The sequence below is a fragment of the Zalophus californianus genome, chromosome 1, assembly GCF_009762305.2.
Source record: "Zalophus californianus isolate mZalCal1 chromosome 1, mZalCal1.pri.v2, whole genome shotgun sequence".
Classification (NCBI taxonomy): Eukaryota; Metazoa; Chordata; class Mammalia; order Carnivora; family Otariidae; genus Zalophus; species Zalophus californianus.
Window position 1 is genome coordinate 6,103,551 of NC_045595.1, and position 22,352 is coordinate 6,125,902.

General features: G+C 58.4%; 1 protein-coding gene across 8 annotated transcripts; it reads right to left on the bottom strand.

Moving 5' to 3' along the window:
* Window positions 1-1,392: 1,392 nt before the first annotated feature.
* PNPLA6 (patatin like phospholipase domain containing 6) lies at window positions 1,393-22,305 on the bottom strand. 8 transcript variants are annotated; one of them, XM_027585737.1, is made up of 34 exons: window positions 22,217-22,305; window positions 20,977-21,182; window positions 20,564-20,651; window positions 20,309-20,391; window positions 20,042-20,139; window positions 17,978-18,118; window positions 17,726-17,885; window positions 17,309-17,389; window positions 16,964-17,092; window positions 16,529-16,609; window positions 16,268-16,430; window positions 15,956-16,039; window positions 15,556-15,665; window positions 15,263-15,430; window positions 15,098-15,175; window positions 11,466-11,671; window positions 11,106-11,237; window positions 10,901-11,024; window positions 10,379-10,492; window positions 10,045-10,120; window positions 8,139-8,282; window positions 7,901-7,964; window positions 7,477-7,645; window positions 7,098-7,280; window positions 6,792-6,910; window positions 6,474-6,630; window positions 6,072-6,188; window positions 5,915-5,984; window positions 5,360-5,476; window positions 3,272-3,573; window positions 2,349-2,465; window positions 2,027-2,123; window positions 1,800-1,909; window positions 1,393-1,684 (listed from the first exon to the last, which is right to left on the bottom strand). In XM_027585737.1, the coding sequence occupies exons 2-34, from the start codon at window positions 21,001-21,003 to the stop codon at window positions 1,610-1,612; spliced, it is 3,984 nt and encodes a 1,327-aa protein (XP_027441538.1). In that variant the 5' UTR covers window positions 21,004-21,182; window positions 22,217-22,305; the 3' UTR covers window positions 1,393-1,609. The 8 variants fall into 8 exon arrangements, with proteins under 8 accessions (XP_027441538.1, XP_027441537.1, XP_027441536.1 ...); XM_027585736.1 differs by lacking the exon at window positions 22,217-22,305 and adding an exon at window positions 22,007-22,206; XM_027585735.1 differs by lacking the exon at window positions 22,217-22,305 and having other exon boundaries at window positions 20,977-21,331.
* Window positions 22,306-22,352: the final 47 nt, after the last annotated feature.

The window sequence follows — 22,352 nt, forward strand, 5'->3', positions numbered from 1 at the left end:
CCCTGCCATCTGTCCCCTTCTGGAAACACAGCTCTGACGATTCGCCACTCAAAGACCTTCCAAAGCTGGTGCGTTGCTGGTGGGCAGGTGAAGTGGTGCAGCCACTGTGAGGAAAAGTGATCATTCCTCAAAAAGTTAAACTTAGAATGACCTATGACCCGGCAATTCCACAGCTGGGTCCACTCCCAGAGGAAGTGAAAGCAGGGACTCAGAACTGGGTATGTACACATCCGTGTTCACAGCAGTCATCATCCACAGTGCCCCAGACACGGAAGCTACCCCACGGTCCACTGACGGACGAATGGAGCAACACAACGTGGTCCGTCCATATCGCGGAATCTCATGTAGTCCTAAAAAGGAAGGACGTTCTGACACCTGCTACAACATGGATGAACCTTGAGGGCGTCATACGTAGTGAACTAACCAGTCACAAAACGTCAAATACTGTAGGATTCCACTTCTAGGAGGTCCCTAGAGGAGTCCGATCCACAGAGACAGAGAGCAGAGGGTGGGAGCCCGGGGCTGGGGGGGTCCTTGTTTAATTGGGGCAGAGTTTCAGTTTCAGATGAGAAAGTTCTGGAGATGGATGGCCACACAACAATGTGTGTGAATTTAGTGCCAGTGAACTTCACACAGAACAGCATGTGGTGAAGGCAGTGAGCGGGAGCCCCAGGAGGCCTGCAGCACATAGCAGGGGCTCTGGCCAGGAGCCGGGCCCAGGCTGGAGTAGTAACATCCGGGGAGTCACGGAGCACCCACATCCCCACTCCCCAGGTGAAGCAAGGGTGCTCAGAGTTTCAGTAACAAGCCCGAGGCCAGCAGTAAGAGGCAAGGCCGGGGCTTCACACCAGGCAGTCTGGCTCCAAAGTCTAACACCAAGACAGTGAATGAGAACCCTTGGGGACAGGTCTCAGCGTGCCATAGGGACTGGCTCATTCTGTGTGACCACAGCCTACCACACAGTAGGACCAATGCCTGGGAGCTTCTGAAAGTCCTTAAGCCTGTGCAGAGGCACACAGTGTCCTCTGGGAACCAGGCTCTGTGGTGCACACAGTAGGAACGTATAGGAAACACAAAGCACCTGCACACAGTAGGACCAGTCGAGCACAGAGGCTGTGGAAACCTAGTAAGGAAAATGAGGGGTGCCAGGGTGGGCATCCAAGAATATCTGTGATCTCCAGAAATCCTGTGGTCTGAAGCCAGCACTGAGTGGGGCTATGGGGCAATTCTGAGAGAACACTCACAGTGGCGGAAGCTAGCTGGGCCTGAGGCTGGGCACAGCATGTGGGTACTGTGACAAGCTCAAGGCCATTTGGGCCTCAGCTTCAGCCATCCTAGTCACGGAAAGGGGGGCGAGGTGACCCTCCGAACCCAAAGATGACACGAGGCCGCTTCCAAGAGGGAAAGGTTTATTGGGAGTGACTGATCATGGTCATCAGTGCAGTGCGGCCCCTCCCCCCGGGGGCAGGGCAGTCCAGTGTGTGGGCCCCGGGGGCTGGGGTCCCAGGGGGACCCAGGAGGGTCGCAGGCATAGCAGCAGGCAGAGGAGTGAGCCACCCTTACAGGGCTCAGCCCCGGCCCAGCCCCAGGGGGACCCCTCTCGAGGTCCTCAGGCCTCTGCAGCTGAGCTGGGAGGGTCCAGGGGCAGACAGTGCCGGTGCCGGAGAAGGGACTTCTCCTCCTCCTGCAGGGACAGGAGCGCCGCACGCACACGTCACACAGCATGGGACACTGGTACTTGTGCACGTCTCCGCCGAGTCACCCCCACCCCGGGGAGGGCCAGGGCCACCCACTCTCACCATCTCGGAGGCAGTGCTGGGGCTCGCACCCTCGGGAGAGCCCCCCTCGTCCCGCGAGCAGTCAGGGCCTACGTCCTCCTCATACTCGGTCAGGCAGTCCGATTCCTCCCCTGGAGTCCGGGAGCAGGGCGAAGTGAGGGGGCGCGGGCTGGCCCGACATCTCCAGCCACATCCCGCAGATCCCAGCTCCATCCCCACCCCCCTCGAAGCTGCCCTTGGCCCCTCACCATCAGCACAGCCGTCAGAAACGTAGCTCGTGGGGGGCTCAATCCGGGACACGATCTCCGCCAAGTCGGTGAAGCCAGAGCTGGGGAAGGCCAGCACCTGTGGAGCGGCGCGGGTGAGGATCTCGGAGGTGCTGTGGGGTCCCGGAGTGTCAGGGGCTGTGGTGTCTTGGGGGCCCCGAGATCCGAGGGGCAGCTCTCTGGTCTGAGGGGCTCTGCTAAATCCAAAGAGGTCTGGGGTCATCTGAGTTTTGGGGGTGCCTCAGCCAGGCTGGGGGAAAGCTCTGTTGTTGAGTGGCCTCACTGGGGTAGGTCCCAGGCTTACATCCGCGCGGCGGCTCTCGTTGAGGTCGGCAGATCGCCGGTCCGTGAGCATCTTTTCAATGATGTCGCCCCGGCTCCAGCCCCCAAACACAGCCTTCCCGTACTGGTAGCCCACATCCTGCGGGAAGGGAGGGGGCTGGAGCCAGGCCTGCAAACGCCCCTCCCCTCATGTTTTCTCTGCCTCCCCTTTTCTGCTTATTCCATTCTGCTAACCCTTCCTTGGCCCCTCAAGAGCCTGATGCTCTGGAGGGAGCTGGCATCTGAGGCTCAACTTATTTCCGAGCCAGCCACGTGTAGCACACCTGTCCCCGAATTCCTCATCCTGTGCCCCTGCCAGGCCTGACCCATCAACCTCTCCACATTCTTTCCCCCTCAGCCCCATGCAGTGTGCTAAGTGCCAACTGGCATGAGACCACAGTGCGTCAGCTTATTTCAAGGTCTGCAAATACACAATACCGCGCAGCCATCACCATCTCCCCAGCCCGTGACAGACATCACTAATCCACCACGGCACACTTCAGCTCCTGATCAGTTTCAGCTGCCGTGGGCTGGGACGCATTTTTCAGATGAGTGGCGCGGCCCGCGCATGGCTCCACACTGGCCATGCTTGTGGCAGACATGACTAACGGATCGCCTGTTCACATTCCCACCCGTGCGTGCGCAAACGGTGTTAGAAACCTCTCATGTGCTTCGGGCAGTGCAGCCAGCACCTAGCAGGAAACTTAGTGCTTACACAGCACACGCACAGCCACGTTCCCCTGCCACACTCACCGCAGGCATCACAAATCAATTACCATTCTGCTCCTCCCGGAGCCCATTTGGGAATGGAGCCCTACAATCTCTCCCCTTGGGTCGCTCTGGGCTTTAAGTAGTAAAGCTTTGCCAGCCCACCACACCGGCACCGTGCCACTCCCACCCGCTCACATAGATCTGGTCGAACTTCCCGAAGTCCATGGTCTTGAAGCAGTCGATGGGCGGGCGCAGGTACTCGCAGTAGGAGCTGGACTTGACGACCTCCAGCTGCCGCACGCAGGACACATAGGCCAGGCGGGACTGGATCTCGGCCATGTCTGGAACCTTGATCTTGTCTGCCCAGGGGTTTAGCCGCTTCCACAGCAGCCACCAGCCAGACAGGCTGTCCCCATAGGTGCTGAGGTCTGTCTCATCCTGGCTTCCCACATCGATGGCGATGACTGTCTTGGCACCCATACTGCGGGCGATGTCCGCTGTGGGGCGGGGGGTGGAGGGGGGAGGGTCAGCAGGCAGCTCCCCACCAGGGCTCAGGGCAGAGAACGTTCAACCCAGTCCCACAAACACCATCATGCAAATGGTCACACACAAAAAAACCATGCAAACAACATGCCGGTATGCAAAGGGCACGGACTTCCAGGCCTGTGATGTTAAGGAGGTGGGGTCCGACGGTGGAGCTTTTAGGTCTGGGGGACTGGGGCCAGAGGGATGGGGCCGATGGAGGCAAAGGGACAAAGTTGCTGGGAGAAGAAGACACCAGGTCAGACACATGGGGGGACAGCGGGGTGGAGGAAGGGGAGTGCTGTGAAGAGATAAAGGGCGGTAAGGGCACCAGGAACCAGAGACACAGGAAGTCAGAGAGGCAGGGAGCCCAAGCAGCAGAGGCGTGGAAGTCAAGCCACAAGGGAGAGAAATGCAGGGAAACAGAGACAGCAACAGAGATTTTCGGGGGAGAAAGATATCAGAGATCCGGAAGGAGAGAGAGTCTGGGGGGACATTTGGGGCTGAGACAGGGACAGAGAATGATGACCAAGAACAAAGACATTCAGGGAAACAGGACAGAGGCGTGAAGGGCAGGTGATGGCCCCGTGAGGTGGGTGGTGTGTCTGTGGGTTTGTGTTTGCATGTCCGTCCGTGTGCCCCACGGAGGGTCCCTGAGTGGGTCTGGGAGAGCCTGGGGGGATGGGGACAGGGTCCTATAGCCAGGCCCAGCACAGGAAGATACCCGAGTCTCCAGGAGACTTTGCACGAGTCCCTCGAGCTAATCTGTGTGTCTAGGAACATGTTCCCACATCTGTGTGCCTGCCCACATCTCTGTTGTCTGTGTGTGTCTCCTGCCTGCGTGTGAACATGCACACCTCTGCGTGTCTATAGCTCTATACACACACCAGGGCCTGAGTACACTTCCGTCAACACATGTCTAGATCAACCTGCGGATCTGCATACACCTGCTCACGTGTGTGCGGCTGTTAGCATGTGCATCCGTACAGAACCTGCAAGGCAGGAGCCTGCAAACTTTTTCTGCAAGGGGCCCAAGAGATAACTTTGGCTTGGCAGCCGAGTGGCCTCCCCCCGCAACTACTCAACTTTGCCCGTGTGGCACAAAGGCGGCCACAGATGAGATGTAAACGACTGGGTTTGGCTGCGTGTCAATAAAACTTTCTTTACAAAACCAGGCAGGGGGCTGGATTGGCTGGAGTTGGCTGATCTCCGGCCTCCAGGACCGAGAGTGTGTGTTCAGCTAGCACACACGTCTACTTGTCTGTGCTCGCCTCCGGGCACGCGCGAAATTTTCAGTGGCACAGCCGGCCCCCCTATCGCCTGCACACGTGAGGTCAGCAGATAGGAAAGCTCTCCATGGACAGAGAGGTACCCGCCGTGTGTGTGCACACGCCTGTGCGCACCTGAGGCAGCACGCGGTGTGCACGTGCACAGGCTGGTGGGCAAGGACACGCGCCCGATTTCGTGGGCACAGGGGTCTGGCCACGTGCACGTGTGGGAGTACGCTACCCGCACTGTGAGCAGCCGCGAGAACGCGTGAGCCCAGACGGGTGTCCCACGGTCCCCTGCGTGCTCCTTTCGTACGTGCTCCTGTGCGCACGTGCGTCTACGTGGATGCGCCTTCCAGCTCCACACACTTCTGTCCTCGGGCGCTCCCACGTATCTGCCGCTGCGTGAGCGTGCGCGCGCGTCCTCCCGGGCGCCTATCCGGGCGTGCGCCTGCGCGTGTGCGCGCGTGCGGGCGAGCGGGCAGCCACTTGCCTGGCAGGTTGTTGATGTAGCCGCCGTCCATGAGGAGGTGCCCGTCCTTCGGGTCGCACAGCGGCGGCAGGTAGCCCGAGAGCGTCATGCTGGCGCGGACGTACCGCCACAGGGAGCCTGCCCGGCGGGACACACAGACACAGACACGCACAGACACGCTCAGACAAGCTCGGAGGCCCGGCCAGCCCGGTGGGCTCGCTGACCTGGCACGTTGTTGACATAGCACCCGTCCACCAGCAGGTGCCCGTCCTTGGGGTCGCAGAGCGGGGGCAGGTAAGGGCAGTAGGAGGCACTGGCCCGGACGTAACGCCACATGCAGCCTGCGGGGACGGCGTGAGGGGGTGAGGCGCCTGACTCCTCCCCCAGCCCCCCACCCCTGAGAAGAGACATACCTGGGGCCTCTGGGGCATTAGTGGGTGATGGTTAGTGCTCGGCAATCGGGCCAGGGTGGACGGTCACTCATGTTAACAATGTCCCAGATGCTTGGCTGCCCTCCCTGCACCCCCTCCCCCCACAGCCGCAGAGGTCGCTGCGGGGCTGGCTGGGGGCACCTACCATCTTTGTGGACACGCATGGCCGAGGCGGTGATGTCCGTGGTCACGTTGAAGTATGGCAGCCACAGGTCCTGTGGGGACAGGGACCAAGCTGGGAGAGAAGTGGGGACTCCCGCGGGGAGCGGCGGGGACAGGGCAGGCGAGGGCGGAGGGCACACCTCAATCTGCTTGTCCTGGAAGACCCGGTGGATGCTGCGGTTGAAGGCCGACCCGGTGAACATGGAGGTGACGGGGTATGTGAGGTCCAACACCGGCTCCATCACTGAGGTCATGCCCTAGGAGCGAGGAGACCGGCTGGGGTCGAACGGGAGTCACTTGGGGTCACTAACGAGGTGGTCACTGAGAGTCCTGACTGCTCCAGCCAGGAGGGCACGGGGTTGGGGACTAGGGTCACTAACCAGGAGGTCACAAGAGGCCGGCAAGGTCCTGGAGGTATTGCCATGAGAGTCCAGGAGGGGTTCACAGATAAAATCAGGAACAAGGCAGAAAAAGCCCAGGAGCCCCTCGGGGATCAGGTTTCAGGGTGCTCCTGCGGTAGGTGCCCTCCCCACCATACACACCTTGGCCCACTCCCGGGCCCGCTGCTTCGTGCGACTGGCGCTCCGCTCCTCCGCGTACAGGGCCCCGATGAAGGAGCCGATGGACGTGCCGCCCACCAGGTCGACAGGGACACCTGCCTCCTCCAATGCCTTCAGCACGCCGATGTGTGAGCAACCCCTGCAAGGGAGACAAAACCCAGGGACCGACTGGAGACCCCCCCCAGGCCCCGCCCCTCCCCCCCACCCCCACAGGCAAGGAACGGAGTGCCAGCCCCACCCCTCCAGGGCGGCTCCGGGAAATAAGCCCCACCCCTCCGGCACCCTGGCCCCGCCCCTCACCTGGCCCCGCCCCCGCCCAGCACCAGGGCGATGGTGTTGCCAGTGAGCACACGCGCCAGGCGGGAGAAATCGCTGTGCCGGTCAGCGCGCCTGGAGAAAACCTTCTCGTAGAGCTCGTGCTGGGATGCAGGGGGGGACAGAGAGGTGACGCATGAGGATGGGGGTGCAAGAGCCAACGTCTGGACCTCCACACCACCGCTCCTGCCCCCACGCGTCTCTAAGCCCACGGCTACAGCGGCCCTGCTCCCGAACGGTCCTAGAGGCTGGTGGTCCCTGGGAGGGCTCCTCTCCAGGCGCGGCGCTCACCAACTTGGCAGGGCTGCGGCGGGAGAAGAGGCGGCGTGGACAGCGCAGATGCAAGTGCCCCGAGCACCAGCTGCGCATGTTGAGCCACTCCACGGTGCGCGTGGGGCCTGAGCCCTCCTCCCGGTGCAGCAGGACCAGCTGCTTGAGCGCGCGCACGGCTGTATTCTCCAGCATCTGCTCCAGCTGGGGGGGAACAGAGAGTGGAAGTCACTAATCCTCGGTCATGACCTCGCCGCCACCCCCCCACCCCCCCAGCTGAGCTTGGGTTTCTGCTTGCCTAGCCCCACGGTGAGGGTGCACGGGGCCTGCTGCAGGCACCGGAGGGCAGAGGGCGAGGTCCGGGGGTGGGGGGAGGGGTCACTGTGCACGGTCTCCGGACCTGGCCGAGAGTGGGCTCCTGGTCGCCCAGGCCCACGATGAGGATGCAGTCGGCCTGGCGCAGGCAGCGGACGGTCCAGGGAGTCAGCGATGCGTCAGTCTGGTAGAGCACGATGCGGTGCGCGTCCTCCTGCTGGGCCAGCCATCCTGACAGCCGGAACTCTTGGATGCTGGGACAGGGGTGGGGGTGAGTCATCCCAGGGGGCTGGGCAGGGGTCCCACACCTCCCAGAAACCATGTAGTTCCATTACTGGGAGGAGGGGAACTTAGACACCCAGGCCCCCACATGTCCATGCCCCATGGTCTCCCACTGACTGAACAGATGGGGCACATGCTCCTTGGTTCCCAGCCCAGGACTCAACCAGATCTGAAGGCATTCTGGGCTTCAAATCTATCCCCCACCTCCTCAAACTCCGAACACATACCTATCGAGAGCAGAAGCCCCCAGGCGGGCCCGGATGATGTCACTGTTGAGAAGGAGTGTGGGCCCTGGGGATGGGTGAGGATGGAGAGTCAGACACCCAGGCCCAGAGACCTGGGGGCCTGTCCCGTAATACCCCCCACCCCACCCCCACTGACCACAGCCCTGCCTGCACGTGCCCCACCCACACTTAGACCAATGGCCTGTTCTCACCACGCACCCCCCCCAAGCCCCCGACTTACCGATGGCTTGCAGAGCATGCTGCAGCTCCAGAGTAAAGGCCACCATGGGCACCTCGGCACACACTGGCAGGACTGCCACCGTTGCCAGGTTGCTGGCTGGGTTGGTAAGCTCCGAGTGAGGGGGGACACCTAGTCCCGAGCCTGCTGAGACCCCAATGAAGGAGATTTGCTGTGCAATCCTGCGTCTGGAGAGGTAGACCTGCCTCCTCCTCCTCAGAAATCCCCACCCTTCATCATCTAACTGAGGCTTAGTGAAGCCACGGAAGAGGTTGTGGCCTCAGTCCTGGACCCACAGCCTCACCCCATCCCCTGTCTTGGTAAGACCTAGCCATCTGACCTTCAGTTTGGGGCCTCATCTCAACGGGATCCATTACATAACTCTATAAGCACTCCACTGTGCCTGTGTGGACAGATCTGTGCCCCTACCCCATTATGGCCTTGGTGCTTCTAGCCACTGAAGGAACTTGAACACGAAACTACACAGAAACAAATATATTTTTGGCCCATCTGTTGCTTCCCAGCTTCTCTACTAACATTCTAGACCAAGCCTTCACCCACCTCTCTTGCCTGGACCTCCCACTGGCTCCTCCCCTCCAGCTGCTTCCCATAACAGTCTGAATTAAGCTTAAATGTCTTTCTGGGGCTCCCAGCCCCTATGTGACCTGACTCCTTCCCCCCATTTCTCCCCCTTACTCACTTTCCTCCTTGAAGGGCTTCAAAACCACAAAACCCTGTGTGTGAGGCCTTCCTAGTTCTCTTCAGTGCCACGCCCTATCTCATTTCTGTCTCTGGGCATGTCAAGTCCCAGCTCATTGTCCCCAGAAAAACCTCCCTCCCTCCCTCCATCACACTCCATCAAGACCTTCTTTTGTTTTCTTCGCTGTATGTGTCAGGTTGTGACGTCACACTTTTTCTTCGTATTTTTCAATGTCTTGCTTGCCAAGCTGTAAACTCTTCTAGGAGCCTCCCGTCTTGTGCACTCTCCCCAGCCCCCCAACACTGGCGCCCAGCACAGGGCCTAGTACATATTAGGTGCTCCCCAGAAAATTTTTCTGTATCTCATCAACAGAGAGGCACTCAGGGGTCCGAGATCTTAACGTTTCTGCCAGCAAGACTGCCCCACAATTGTGACAAGGGTGGACCAATGGCCTGATGGAAAATGAATGGGCATTTGTACACATGGGCCAAGACTGGGGCGGGGGGGGGGGGGGGGGAATCTGTCAGAGAAGACCCTGAGCATGGGGGCGGTCCTTAGCCCAGGCTCACCACTGCCCCCCACCATCCAGGTGTCAAGGCCAAAGGGGCAGAAGGCCCTAAAGGGAAGGAGGAGCAGCTGGGCTGATTCAGGGTCGGTTCTCCCTTACGTAGAACCTCTGGTCCATATTTCCACGCACCTGAAGTCCGACTCCATTCCCAATGTGCCCTAACTCAGCAAGCTACACCTTCCTGCTAGTCAGTAACTTCAGAAGCCACTTCCCAACTTGGCCCCTAGCCCCCAACTTCCACCCCACGGACTTCAGTTCCCAGCATACTCTTCCGGGACTCCCTCGCCCAGTGTGCTCAGGATGTGGACTCCAACCCGCCCGCAGGCCCTGACACCCAGAACCAAGTTCGCCCTTAAAGATTCCGCCTGTCGGCAACAACTGATACTTTAGATTCCATTAAAAGCATGGCCTGGGTCTAAGGCTCTGCTTCCCGACGTGCCCAGGACCCCGAACCCCACCCCCCAACCCCGCCAGCAGGCACCGGAAATCAGGTCCCACGCCTACTTTAAGCTCCACCCAGCGCGTGGTTTATACGCTGGACTCCACTTCCCAGCATGCCCAGGGGTTCGGGCTCCCCCTCCCAGCGTGTTCTAGGCGTCGGACTACAACCCCCAGCATCCCCGGGGACAGCCGGCTCTCACCTGGGAAGGGTCCTTGCAGCTGCTGCAAATTCCCTAAAATCTTCTGGCTTAGCAGGTGGATGAGGCGAGTTACGACCTGGGGCATGGGAGGCCGTCCAATGAGACGAGAGGGGCAACTGTCTGAGTTCTACTTTTCCCTCCTCCTACCGAGGTGCCTGGGTCCCCGTTACTTGGGTCCCGCTCCCAAGAGCCCTGCTCTAACTCCGGGGCTTCCGCCTCCTCCCTGCTCCCTGGGGCTCTATCCCCCACCCCACTCTGTCCCCACTATTAGGCCCTGCCCCCTCGGGCCCCGCCCCCCATGAGGAGACCAGCCCACACAGCTTCCGAGCCACACCTGAGGGTATCGACGTTTGATGTGGCCCAGGGTGCCCTCCGGGAGTTTGGCCAGTTCCGTGTCGCGCACAGCGTGCACCGTCGTGGCACGAGGCTGCCGTGTCAGCGCCTCCACCTGGGGGGCCCCCCCCAGTGCATGACCAGGGCTGCTTGAGCCGGGAGGCCCCAACAGGAAACGGGGAGCCGACCGTGGGTAGAGACGAGGCGCTACCGCCCTGCCCCGAAAGACCCCCGATAATGGGTGGAAATCAAACCCCACTACTCATTAGGTCTTCGGGGAGAGGGAGAGGGTTAGGGATCTATGCCCGGCGGGAGGCGGGGGGGGGGTTGTCTCCTCTTCTAATAGAGGTCTGGGGCCGGAGTCTGATCAAGACTCACCACACAGAAGGGTGCCCCCTTCTGCCCATGGAAAGGACTGGGCTTGGCCCATCATATTACCTGGTACGATGTGTTTGTTGGGAGGATTGGTGGGGGGAACCCGTAGTGGGAGTGATCAGAGGGCAGTGGGTGGCGCGGCACTCACCACGCCAATGAGGTCCCCGCGGCCGTACTCGCCCACCAGCTCCTTCTTGCCGCTGCCCCGCTGGATGACGCTGCGCAGCCGCCCATTGAGCACAATGTAGGTGCAGTCGGAGCGGTCGCCCTGCCTGGGGTGGGGAGCAGGTCAGACAGGGTCAGGGCTGGGTCTCGGGCAAGGCTCGAGCTGCAAGAAAGGGCAAAGGCTGCACCTGTACAAAGCGCGTCCTGCCTCCACAGCCGTCCAGTCGATGGCAAAGTCCATCTGGCGCACGAAGGGCGACATCCTCGCGGCCACGGTGTGTGCGGCACTCAGCACTACACTGGGCTGTGCTCGCATGATCCTGGAGGGGAAAATTAGGGGTGCATGAGCTGGGGGGGGTGCCCTGGAACATTCCTTAGGAAGTGAAGTGGGTGGACGACAGCCTGGCGGTAGGATCAGAAGGGCTCAAAGCTGCCCTGGAGAGACACTGGGCATCCAGAGGGATGACCTCTGCCACAGCAGAACGGAGTCAAGTGGGGGCCCTCCAAGTGCCACTCCCACCCCCTGGGGGGGTGGCGCCCAGCCGTACTCATAGAAGTCGGACTTAGAGATCCTCAGGAAGGTGCAATCACGCTGGGCTCTCAGTGTGAAGATGAGGGGCTCGCCTGTGAGCACTGCCAGCTGCCCCACCAGCTCCCCAGGTTGTGCCACGAACAGGCACACATCCTCTGCCTTGTCAATCATGCGCTGGTAGACATGCAGGCAGCCCCACAGCACAAAGTGCAGGCTCACATCCTGTGGGGCAGAGGCAGAGATGGGCACAGGGGCAACAGTCCCAGCCCCCACCCAGCTCAAGGCACCCAAAGGAAAGGCTAAGAAAGGAAAAGTTGAAGGGGGGAGTAAAGGCTTTGGATAGCTCTGAGCTGCACAGCATACGTATCTAATTCCCATTCGGCACCCAGAGCGGACATTACTAATGGATTACCAAAATCTGAGCTCAGATTAAGGCCCAGAAATTTTTTAATAAAGGTTTTATTTTACTTTTACATAACCTCTATGCCCTCTATACTCTATACATGCGTCTTCCTTCAGCTCAGGTCATGATCTCAGGGTCCTGGGATGAAGCTCCCTGCTCAGCAGGGAGTCAGCTTCTCCCTCTCCGTCTGCCCCTCCTTCCTCCTCCCTGCTCGTGCTTTCTCTCTTTCTCTCTCAAATAAATTTTATAATAAAGAAAAGATGCTCAAAATCATCAATTACTACGGAAATTCAAATCAAAACCATGAGATGCTCCTGCACACACTAGGATGACTAGCATCAAAACATGTTAGGATGTAGAGCAATTGAAACTCTCATCACTGCTGGTGGGAACATAAAATAGCACCGGGGCGCCTGGGTGGCTCAGTTGTTAAGCATCTGCCTTCGGCTCGGGTCATGATCCCGGGGCCCTGGGATCCAGCCCCATGTTGGGCTCCCTGCTCCGTGGGAAGCCTGCTTCTCTCTCTCTTGCTCCCCCTGCTTGTGTTTCCTCTCTCAGTGTCTCTCTGTCAAATAAATAAATAAAATCTTTTAAAAAAATAAAAAATAAAATAGCACCACTGCCTTGGAAAGCAGTCTGGCAAAAGTCAGAAACAGTTCACAAAAAGTTAAACATAGGATTGCCCTGACCCAGCAACTTGACTCCTAGATATATACCCAAAAGAAATGGAAATCTACATCCACACAGAAATTCATACAGAAATCTTCGTAGCAGCACTGTGTGTAATAGCCAAAAGGTGGAAATCACTCAAATGTCTATCAGATGAAGAATGGATACACAAAATGCAGTAGGCCCACACCATCGACTATTTCATCACAAAGGAGTGGCACCGACACACACTACAGTGCGGATGAACCTTGAAAACATGATGCTAAGTGAAAGACGTCAGCCACCGGGGGCCACATCCTGTGTGATTCCGTTTATGTGAAGTGTCCCAAACAGGCAGGTCTACAGAGACCTAAGATTAGGCGCTACTCACCGCTGAGGTGCGGGTTAGGAGGCAGGAGGGGGACAGCTAAAGGGTATGAGCCTTCTTTTCAAGGTGATGAAAGTATTCTTTCAATTCAAAATTGATAGTGGTGATGGTTGCACAACTCTGTGGATGCCCTAAAAACCACTGAAGGTATTATGTAGATACAATTTTATGTGTGTATCTGCATCTGTATTTTTTCCCAGGTCCCTTGTTCCGCTCCCTGTTGACTTCCTTTTGTTTCCTAGAGATCACATAATCCTACTCCCACCACAGGATATTTGCACAAGCTTTCCCTCTGCCTAGAAAGCTCTTTTTTCCCCCTTGCACCTAGTTAATTCCTCCCCATCCTTCCTCCTTAGCTGGAAGTCACCTCCTCAGAGTTGCTACCCTGCCTGAGCCAGATTTTGTAAAGCCAAGAACGTCTTTTATGTGTAAGCATGAAGCACGGACGGTTTTACAAGAACTGGAGTAATTCTTTGAGTGCAATGTCGGTCAGAACTGTGGGCTTCCCAAGGGCAGGGATCTTGCTGGTGCTTCCTGCCTCTGCAGCCCCAGGAGACACATACACGTGCTGTAATCTTCTAAGACAAAACTTCCAGACTCCCGTTTGGGATATGAATGGGAGTTACTAATATTAAGCTGCCATTTGTCATCAGATTGGCAAGCAAGTCTCTTCACAGCAGGACTTCTCAGAGCCTTGAATATGCTAATGGTGTTCACCAAGAGCTTCCACAAAGGGATTAAATAGCCAACATTTCCCAAATCTGTTTGAGCACAGATCCTTTGTTTGTGATACAGGTGTTCCATGAAGCACACTTTGGGAAATGTCTGTAAAGCAGAGCTTCTTAACCTTGGCACTATTAACATTTGGGACTGAATAATTCTGCTGCGGGGGGCTGTTCTGTGCATTCTTGCATCTCTGGCTTTTACCCACTAGATGCCAGTAGCACCCTCCCAAATCAATAAAAAAATGTCTTAACATTAGCAAATGTCCCTGGAGTGGACCCCAAATGAAAAACCACTGGTATGAAATTTTGGAGGGAGGCATAGCAGATCAGTGTCCCTAACAAAGTTCTGAAGACCCCCCCAGCAGCCTCGAGTAGCTGCAGACCAACCAGTCTGGTCTGTTAGCAGGCCAGGCTGGGGCTAGGTTGAGGCCAACAGAGTCTCCCAGACAGGCAGGGCCCAGGGGCCCACCACAAGAACCATGGTGTGACGATTCTTCCGCCCCCCAAGTACCACGATTAGCTGGCAAAAGCCTCACTCAACTTCCTCTATAGGAAGGAGCCCACCCCTGCAATGAGCAGCTCCAGGTGACAGCTCATGCAACAGACCAAATGATACAACAATATCATTTGCCACCAGATGGCAGGTGGGCCACTCCCCCCACCCCCGCCCCAAGCCCAGGACCTCCCTCCCCCTCCCCTGAGGTGGGGCTGCAGTCTTAGTGCCTATGCCACGTCGCCCCCCAGTCTCCCCATGAGCTGCTCCAGCACCTTCCGAGCCTGTCACCTCTGAAAACCTTAAGCAGTTCAGAGCCACTCTTCAATCCCAGTGACAATTCTACCAGAGAGTTACTGTTATTACCCCATTCCATGGATGAGGACGCTGAGAACTTTCTCAGTGATTTGCCCAAGGTCACAGAGGAAGTCAGGGTGGAGTGTGATCACAACTCTGCCCCCCACCAAGTCCAGAGCCCTCCTCCTCCATACTTCCAGACTGTGAAATCACGACCAGGTCTCAGTTTCCCCATGTGGACGACAGAGGGATTCATGGGATACAATCTCCTACAGTCCCGGGTGCTGCCAGGAAGCACTGAAATCCAGCTCCAGGGACTGGTGCACAGCCTCCGGGTCCAGATTCTGATGCATACACACTTATCGCACACCCATCCCAGCAGGGACCCAGGAGGAGAAGCAGATAGTACGTCAGAGCATACTGCAGAACTGAAAGGTCAGAAAACGGAAGTCACAGGAAAGGCCAGAGCAGGTGAGAGAGACCGAGGGGCTGCGGTCCTCGGGTCAAAGTTTCGAGGATTAGAGAGGAAAGGTCACTAGGTCCAGAGCGCAAAAGGGATCAGAGTACATCATCTAGGGGCAGGGATGGAAATCACACGTTTGAGACAGATCTACATGTAGGGTCGGGGTGAGGTTCAGAGGTCGGAAAAAGGTCTCGGGTGGGAGCTGCATTAGAGACCAGGGGTCAGCCTCACCTGGTCCCCCTGGCGGGCAATGATGGTGCCAGCTTTGGCATGATGCAGCAAGACTCGGCTATTCAGGAGGGCGGGGTCCTGGAGAGAAAGGGGGCCTGAGACGGGCCCCTGTGGGCCTCCCCGTCCCCCACCCCACGTCCCTCCTGGAGCCCCGCGGCCACCCACCTCAATCCGCATCAGTTTCGCCAGCTCTCGTTTCGCTGCCTCAAAGATGCTGCTTGTCTGGCGTCCCTGATAGGGCCCGAAGGGGCAGCCACCGGTGGTCAGCTCGTCCTCACAGTAGCTGTGCTCACAGGCACCCGCTGGCTGCTCCCGGGGCTCCTGAGTGGGGGTCTGCACGGGACAGGGCTTGTGACCTCTGTGCTCCCACCTGACCTTCTCTCGGGGATGCCACCGTGGGCCAGGCCAGGGTTGTGGGAGGTCTCTGGGGAGGGGAGGGGGCAAGGGCAAGGCCTTACCCGAACGGGAGCTGCCTGGGGCCCCCCTGAGGCCTCTTCCTGCAGGGACACGGAGATCCGGCCACGCTCATACGCCATGTCGAAGTCAGAGCGCGGCCCACCCTGCAAGCCTGCAGTGGGCAGGAGGTATTTTATAAAAACAATAAAGATGAGAACGACCCCAGTTGACTTACGTGCCAAACCCCCTACCTGCGCAAATGTGACTACTGCATTACAGCACTCGCCCTCAGAATCCTTCTTAACCACAGCTAGGAAGACACCATCTCAATAATTACCCACAAAAACATCACAAGAATACTGCCAGTATTCCCACTTCACAGATGGGAAAAATCAAGGCTGGTACGTCTACAGGCAACCCAGAAGCCCGATGGCCTCCCCCCCTCCATCTGGTGCCCCAAACCTGAGATGTCCACTGGCATGGAGATGCAGCGACTCAGCAGGGGGGCAGAGGGAGCCTCCAGGGATGTGGGCTTCACCGGGTCCCCTGGGAGAGACACGTGGTCAGGCTCCTGCCCCTCAGAGCCTAAAGCTAGGATCACAGGGTAGGGAACTGAGCGGGGTCTAGAAAGGGGTCAGCTCACAGTCTCTGAGACCTGGGGGACTAGGAAAGTGATTCTGATGGCCCCCTAGGGCCGAGGCCAGGGGTCTCTGGGGGACCAAACAGGAGTCAGACCTGGGGTCCCTGGGAAACGGCTGGGGTCATCTCTGATACCTGCAGGTCCAGGTAGTGGGGCCCCAGTGGGGTCAGGCGGCCGGCCAAGAGTCTCCCTAGGTTCCTCAGTCGCTGAGGTGCTGACCACCCGCTTGGAGCCACGCACAGGGCTGGTGCGGGCTGGGAGGCCAGGGCTGGGGAAGAGGCGCAGGGGCTGGATCTCCTGGTGACAGAGAGTCCTCTTGTGGTAGGTCCTGGGAGGCATGCATCCCACCCCCACCCTCCCGGCTCCATGTTCCCTGGGCCCCCTGCAGAACTCACATGGCTAAACAGCTCATTGGTCAGACCCAGGTAGTTGTGAAGGGCCAGAAAGGTGACCCGCTGCAGCCTCACCATGATGATCTGTGGCCAGGGAGAAGGTGGGGTGAGACACCGGGTAACGAAAATCAGATAACAAGAAGCGGAAGAAAATGCAGACTAGGCATTAAGGGGGTGGAAGTGTAGGGAAGGTCAAGGCCAGGAGCAGTAAGGGGCTGGCCGTGGGCAGAGGGTGAGCCAGGGAGAAACCCACAATCAGGTGGCAGAAGCCTGGGGAGAAAGGGTGGAGGCAGCTAAAGGGAGGGGACAGGGGCCCCCAGAGGTCTGGCTGCTCAGGGCTGATAAGCACAGCTTGAGCGCCACCTGGCTGCTGAGCCCCAGCCCGCAGGTGCCTGGGATGGGCGGGGGAAGGTGGAGGGAGGCCAAAGGCCCGCTGACCTGCACCACCCGCACCAAGCTCTCGGGGTACTTGGTGAACACAGCAGAGAAGGCCTCCACGGGCAGCCGCAGCACTGTGGAGTCTCGGGCTGCCCGGGCAGACACAGTCCGCTGGGGGTGCTGGTGGCCCTGTGGGTGTGAGGGGAACAAGCAGAATCAAGATCAGGGGCTGTGCGCTCCCTTACTGCTCCCCAAGGCCTTCCCAAGGCCAGTTCCTTGTGAGACCACTGGCAGCATCCAAGGGGACTCTGGGAGATTGGGGCCCCCCAGGTGACCCTCTCCAAACCAGCCCACCGACTGGGTCCTCATACCCAGCTTGCTAGTCCCCCAAGACTAATCACTTACGGTGATGACATCCAGGATGCTCAGAAGGCTGTTGACACTGTCCCCAGGGACCACTTCCTTCACCACACACTCCTTCCCATCCTGAGACACGGGGCGGGGGGGGGAGGTTGACTGGGGCTGTCCCCCCTGCCAACTGGCATTCTACCCCCTGAGCATGCCACTGGCTCTGGACCTCACCACCCAGTGATCACTAACACCCTGATCCCCAAACCCACCAAATCTTTGGCTGGCATCCATTTTCTGGCCGTCATTAACCGTAACTGCTGACCACAGAGACCAACTCAACACCCTTGCGTGTTTGTTCCCAACTTCTGCCTGCGCATCTCAAAAGTCCGCGAACCCCGCTGACCGACAGCAACGCCCAACCCAGTCCCCACTCCCCATTCCCCCGTGGTACCCCACGGTTGGTCCACTCACCGGCCCTGGCAGACAGAGCTCCAGCAGCCCATCCTGCACCACGTAGATACTGGCGTCCGGCTGGCCTGGCCGGAAGACGTAGTCCCCCTGGCTGAGCCGCTGGAAGACCATGTGTCGGCAGAGCTCCAGGAAGAGAGGCTTCTCGAAGTGGCCCAGCACCCTGTCGGGTGGGGGAGAGAGGGGGAGGAATGCAGGAGGTCAGGTGAGCCCCCAAACTCTGCAGCCGCCCCCCACCTGCACCCCAACACTGACCGGACATTCTTGAGCATGTAGAGCACCTCGGAGGGCAGGTGGGAGTTAGCCAGGTCACCTTCCGTCAAGTCAGCCTCGAGCACTGCAGGTGGGGGCTCCTTCCGTTGCAGTGTTGGTGCCTCTTTCTGGATACGAAGGATCCTGGGGGGAAGAGAAGGATGCAGGGAGCAGGCAGAGAGAGGGAGGGGGCAGACCTGAAGACTCCCACATAGCCCTTCCTCTAAATCACAAAGAACAGCGGTCAGCAAACTCTGGTCCGCAACCTACTTCCGTAAATGAAGTTTTATTGGCCCACAGCCGTGTTCGTTCATTCACGTTACCTGTGGCCGCTTTCACTCAACGACAACGCTGAAAAACCGTAACACAGTCGTATGACCTACAAAGCCTAAGATGTTTACTAACCTGATCCCTTACAAAAAAATTTGCTGTCCTCTGCTGTAAAATCCTGAGATCGCCTCTTTGCTAATCATAAGCTCCTGAAACAGACCCTGTAGTTAGGCACACCGCTGACATAAAATGAGGCCTGACCCCAGAAACTGTACCTCCATTCATCACGGGACCTCTGAGACCTTCCTTCCTAGCACAGACCGGACCCGGAGATAGCCTCCCCAACACAAGCAGAGCTCCGGGGTAGCTTCCATCATACGAGGAGACCCCGTCAGCTGCTCGGATCTCTGTAAAGCTCCCTGAGCTGGCCTTTCCTTTCAGATCTCAGAGAACCCTGAGATGACCCCTTCGATAGTCACAAAGACTCCTGAAACAGCTCTCATTGTATGTGGAGAGCACAGATAGTGCTCTCTGCTGCTCACAGACCCTGAAGAGCCCTTCCCTGCAAGTCACAGGTACTACTGAGATAGCCCCTTCCCGGTCACAAGCCCGCTGAGATAGGACCCTCTGGTGTAAACACTCCTGAATTAAATTCCACGATATAGACAAATCCAGATATACCTCCTCTTCTGATCAAAGAGATCTTGGGCTAGCCCTCGCCCAGTTCAGAGAGAGCTGAGATAGCCCCCTGAAGGCCATGACAACATCAGTGGAGCTCCTCGAGGCTATGCACACACTGACACAACCCCCGTGAAATACACAGACAAGAGATATAGACCATCAACTGATCATAGAGGCCCTAGAGCTAGCCCTTCTACCGAAGTCACAAAAAGCCATGCGATGACACATCTGCTGGTCATGGACAGCCCTAGGATGACACCCTCAGTGGGATAACCCTTGGTGTGAAAACACTCTTGAGACAGACCTTCAAGTACATTCCGGGAGGGCACCTGGGTGGCTCAGATGGTTAAGCGTTTGTCCTGGGATCGAGTCCCGCATCCGGCTCCCTGGTAGGCGGGAAGCCTGCTTCTCCCTCTGCCTCTGACTCTCTCTCTCTCTCTCTGACTCTCATAAATAAATAAATAAAACATTATTAAAAAAAAAGTACATTCTGTGATGTCTAGAGACCAACCTCATAGCCAGCTTCCAACTTAGAAAGATCCCTGGGAGACCCTTTCTCAGAGACTCTGGGATATCCCTTTGCTGATGGCATGGAGCCCTGGGATGTCCTTCCTATGCTTCTTAGAGCAAGAAGATTCTTGAAATGACTCCTGGAGAACAGAAATGCCTAAGATAGCCTCCTTAGTGTGGGAAGAACTCCAGGGTGGGTGACATAGAGAGGTGCTTTCCGACGTAGAGAGATTGCTGAGATAACCCCTCCAGGAGATTACAGAAACACCTGAGTTAACCCCAACGAATCACCTACTGTGTGGGGAGACCCATGAACTGGCCTACACGGAGAGCCCAGACGGAGACCCCTGACCCTATTATTACAAAGTATCTAAGACGCTGACTGACTCACAGACACCCCGTGGTAGGGGGAACCTCGCTGAGATGTTCTCAGAGCTGGCCTGTCTAGTGTGAGAGAGTTCTGAGATAGCCCCTCTGATGTGGGAAGACTCCCCAAACAGTCCGCACGGCTCAAGGAACACTTAGATACACCCTTTGGTGTGGGCTGATTACTCAAAGGGTCCCTGAGATAGCCCCCAGTGCCAGGTACACCCAACACAGCCTTACTTCTTGGCAATGTTGAGCATCTTAAGTTTCTTCTTCATGCGTGGCCGGGAAGTGGTGCAGACGGAAGCATCCACCAGGGAGGAAGTAGATTGTGATACCTAGAAAGAGTAAGGATGGGGGATGGGTGAACTGCCAGTTCAGACCAAGGGAAGAAGGGGCCAGATCCAGAGGACCCTAGCCAAGGAGGACGGACTTACTAAGACGAGTAAAAAGGAAAAGGCAGAACCTCTGTGTGTTCAGCGGGGACCCCGGGGGTCCTAAACTCACCTTCCGCATAATCTTCCGACCATAGAAGAGCACTTTGTCCCTCTTCCGGAATCGATACCGGGGGCCATCCGGTGCTGGCGTTTCTGGGGATAAGTGGGGAGACAAACACTCTGAGCTCTGCGCAGACCCCACAAGGCCAGAGAGGAGAGCACTGCGTGCAGACTCCCGTTACGTCCCATCTCTACTGCCTCAGGAACCCGGGCATTTCAGCTCCCCACTCCGCAGCCTCCCCGGAGGGGCCCTCTGGGTCCTCACTCGGCACTCGCAGCCTCCGCACCAGCAGGAGGATGAGCACGGCCGTGACCAGCACCGCGACTCCGGCCCCAATCATCACGCCCAGCACCTGCGGGACGAAAGGCACTGGCTGCGCATCGCATACCCGGCCTGCCGAGCCCTCCCCGGAGGCGGGGACGCCCCCGTCCCCATCCCATTCGGTCAAGTCCGCCGCCCCCGAGGAGGTCACAGTCGGCTCGTGCCTCGACGTCCCCATCCGCAGAATGGGCCGCCGCTACTCCCTCCCCGGGGGCGCAACTCTTTCCGGCGGCTCCGCGGCCCGCGACGCACGCCGGGAAACGTAGTTCCGTCTGGACAGTTCTCGCGGGACCGCGATGAGCGCTAAGCATTTCGGGAATTGTAGTCCCCACATCGCCTCACAAAGCAATCTTTACCATTCCCGTTTGCAACGGAGCCTCCATCAGTTGCTTCAGACTGGGCGGAGGTCTGGTAGCCCGGAGTCCTGGGCAATAAGAAGCAGCAGGAACCGGTGCAAGTCGTCACTCTGGGCCCGCCTCTCCCCTGCCCCTACCGCGAGCCTTGCCCCCTTCGTACTCGCCGCCTGGATGGCTTCACTGGCCTGGGGACGGCTGGTGAGGCGCTGCAGAGGAGAGGGGTGGTGCAGGGTGACCTCGACACCCGGGCTAGGGAGTAAGGCAAGTCCCTGGTTCCCTTCACCCACACGCCGAGCCGAGCAGACGCCCCACGGGTACAGCCCCACCCTGGGGCCAAAGGGCAGCCGGCCGGATACCCATAGTCAGCAGCCTGCGCACGGGTTCCCGAAGAGCCCGCCTTCCTCCCGCAAGTGGCCCTCTCCTAGCCTCTGCCCTGAGGGATTGATCAATCCTGACCCGGTAGACGTTAGACCGCACCCCTCTGCGAAGACTGGACGCCCCAACCCCAGGGAAACTGGGGCCTTCAAGCCACGGGCCCTGCCCCTGGGGAGACCCACGGGCGGGGGCGCTCGGGAGTGCTGCTGTAAACTCCCACACAAGGGATCCTGGGGCATTGCGGAGGTCTCGGAGGAATCCCGGGACGCTCGGCGTGGGGCGGGTTCGCAAGGTGGTACTGGCTGATGCTAGATTTACCGTCACGCATTAGTAAAGTTACGGGGGTCTCTGACAGTGTGGTGCATCACTGGGACTCTCCGAACGATGCTGGCGCCATTACTGGGAGACGTAACCAGGGACGCTGGGATTACTGGGGATCACTGTAAAGTTGCTGAGAGATTCTCAGGAATACAGCACTATTCCTGGGAAAACTGGGAAGTGGGTGGGCACGTCCCTGGGGTCGTTTGAGCAAGAGCCGGCCTAGGAATGAATGCTGGAATATTACTGGGACTTTTCTTGAAACCTGAGAGTATTTCTGGCACCGCTAGAGTGCTAACGGAAATTTGGGGGAGTCACTGGGCCCTGGAAGTATTACCTGGAAAATTCATAGGGAGGACTAGTCCTCTTCCTCCCTAGCGCGTACTTGGCTACCGGCGCGGAAACACCTGCCGGGAACTGGGGGGGATGGGAGCATCACAGAGTCGGGGGCTACCGGCCATCGGAGGGCAGGTCTTGGGAAAGCCGAGGACTCGCTAACGACCCCCGAAGGGACGCCTCTGCGGGGCCGACGAAAACCCGGACTCACCCACCGGGCCGCAGCCGGGGTCCACTCTGCGCCAACACCAGTAGCTTTCCGCCCAGCGCCGCGGGCGCGGCCCCTTTAAATTATTCGCGCAAGCCGCACTGCAGCCCCGCCCCCCACGTGTGTAAGGTCTCGCACC

What these genes read in the sequence shown, in the direction of transcription:
- PNPLA6 (XM_027585731.1), bottom strand. Translation starts at nt 20,931, where the DNA reads ATGCTTAGCGCTCATCGCGGTCCCGCGAGAACTGTCCAGACGGAACTA. An exon ending in CATGCCAGTGGACATCTCAG is followed by an intron (nt 15,666 to 15,955) that starts GTTTGGGGCACC and finishes TGCCCACTGCAG; the next exon opens with GCTTGCAGGGTGGGCCGCGC. An exon ending in AGGAGCCCACTCTCGGCCAG is followed by an intron (nt 7,281 to 7,476) that starts GTCCGGAGACCG and finishes GTTCCCCCCCAG; the next exon opens with CTGGAGCAGATGCTGGAGAA.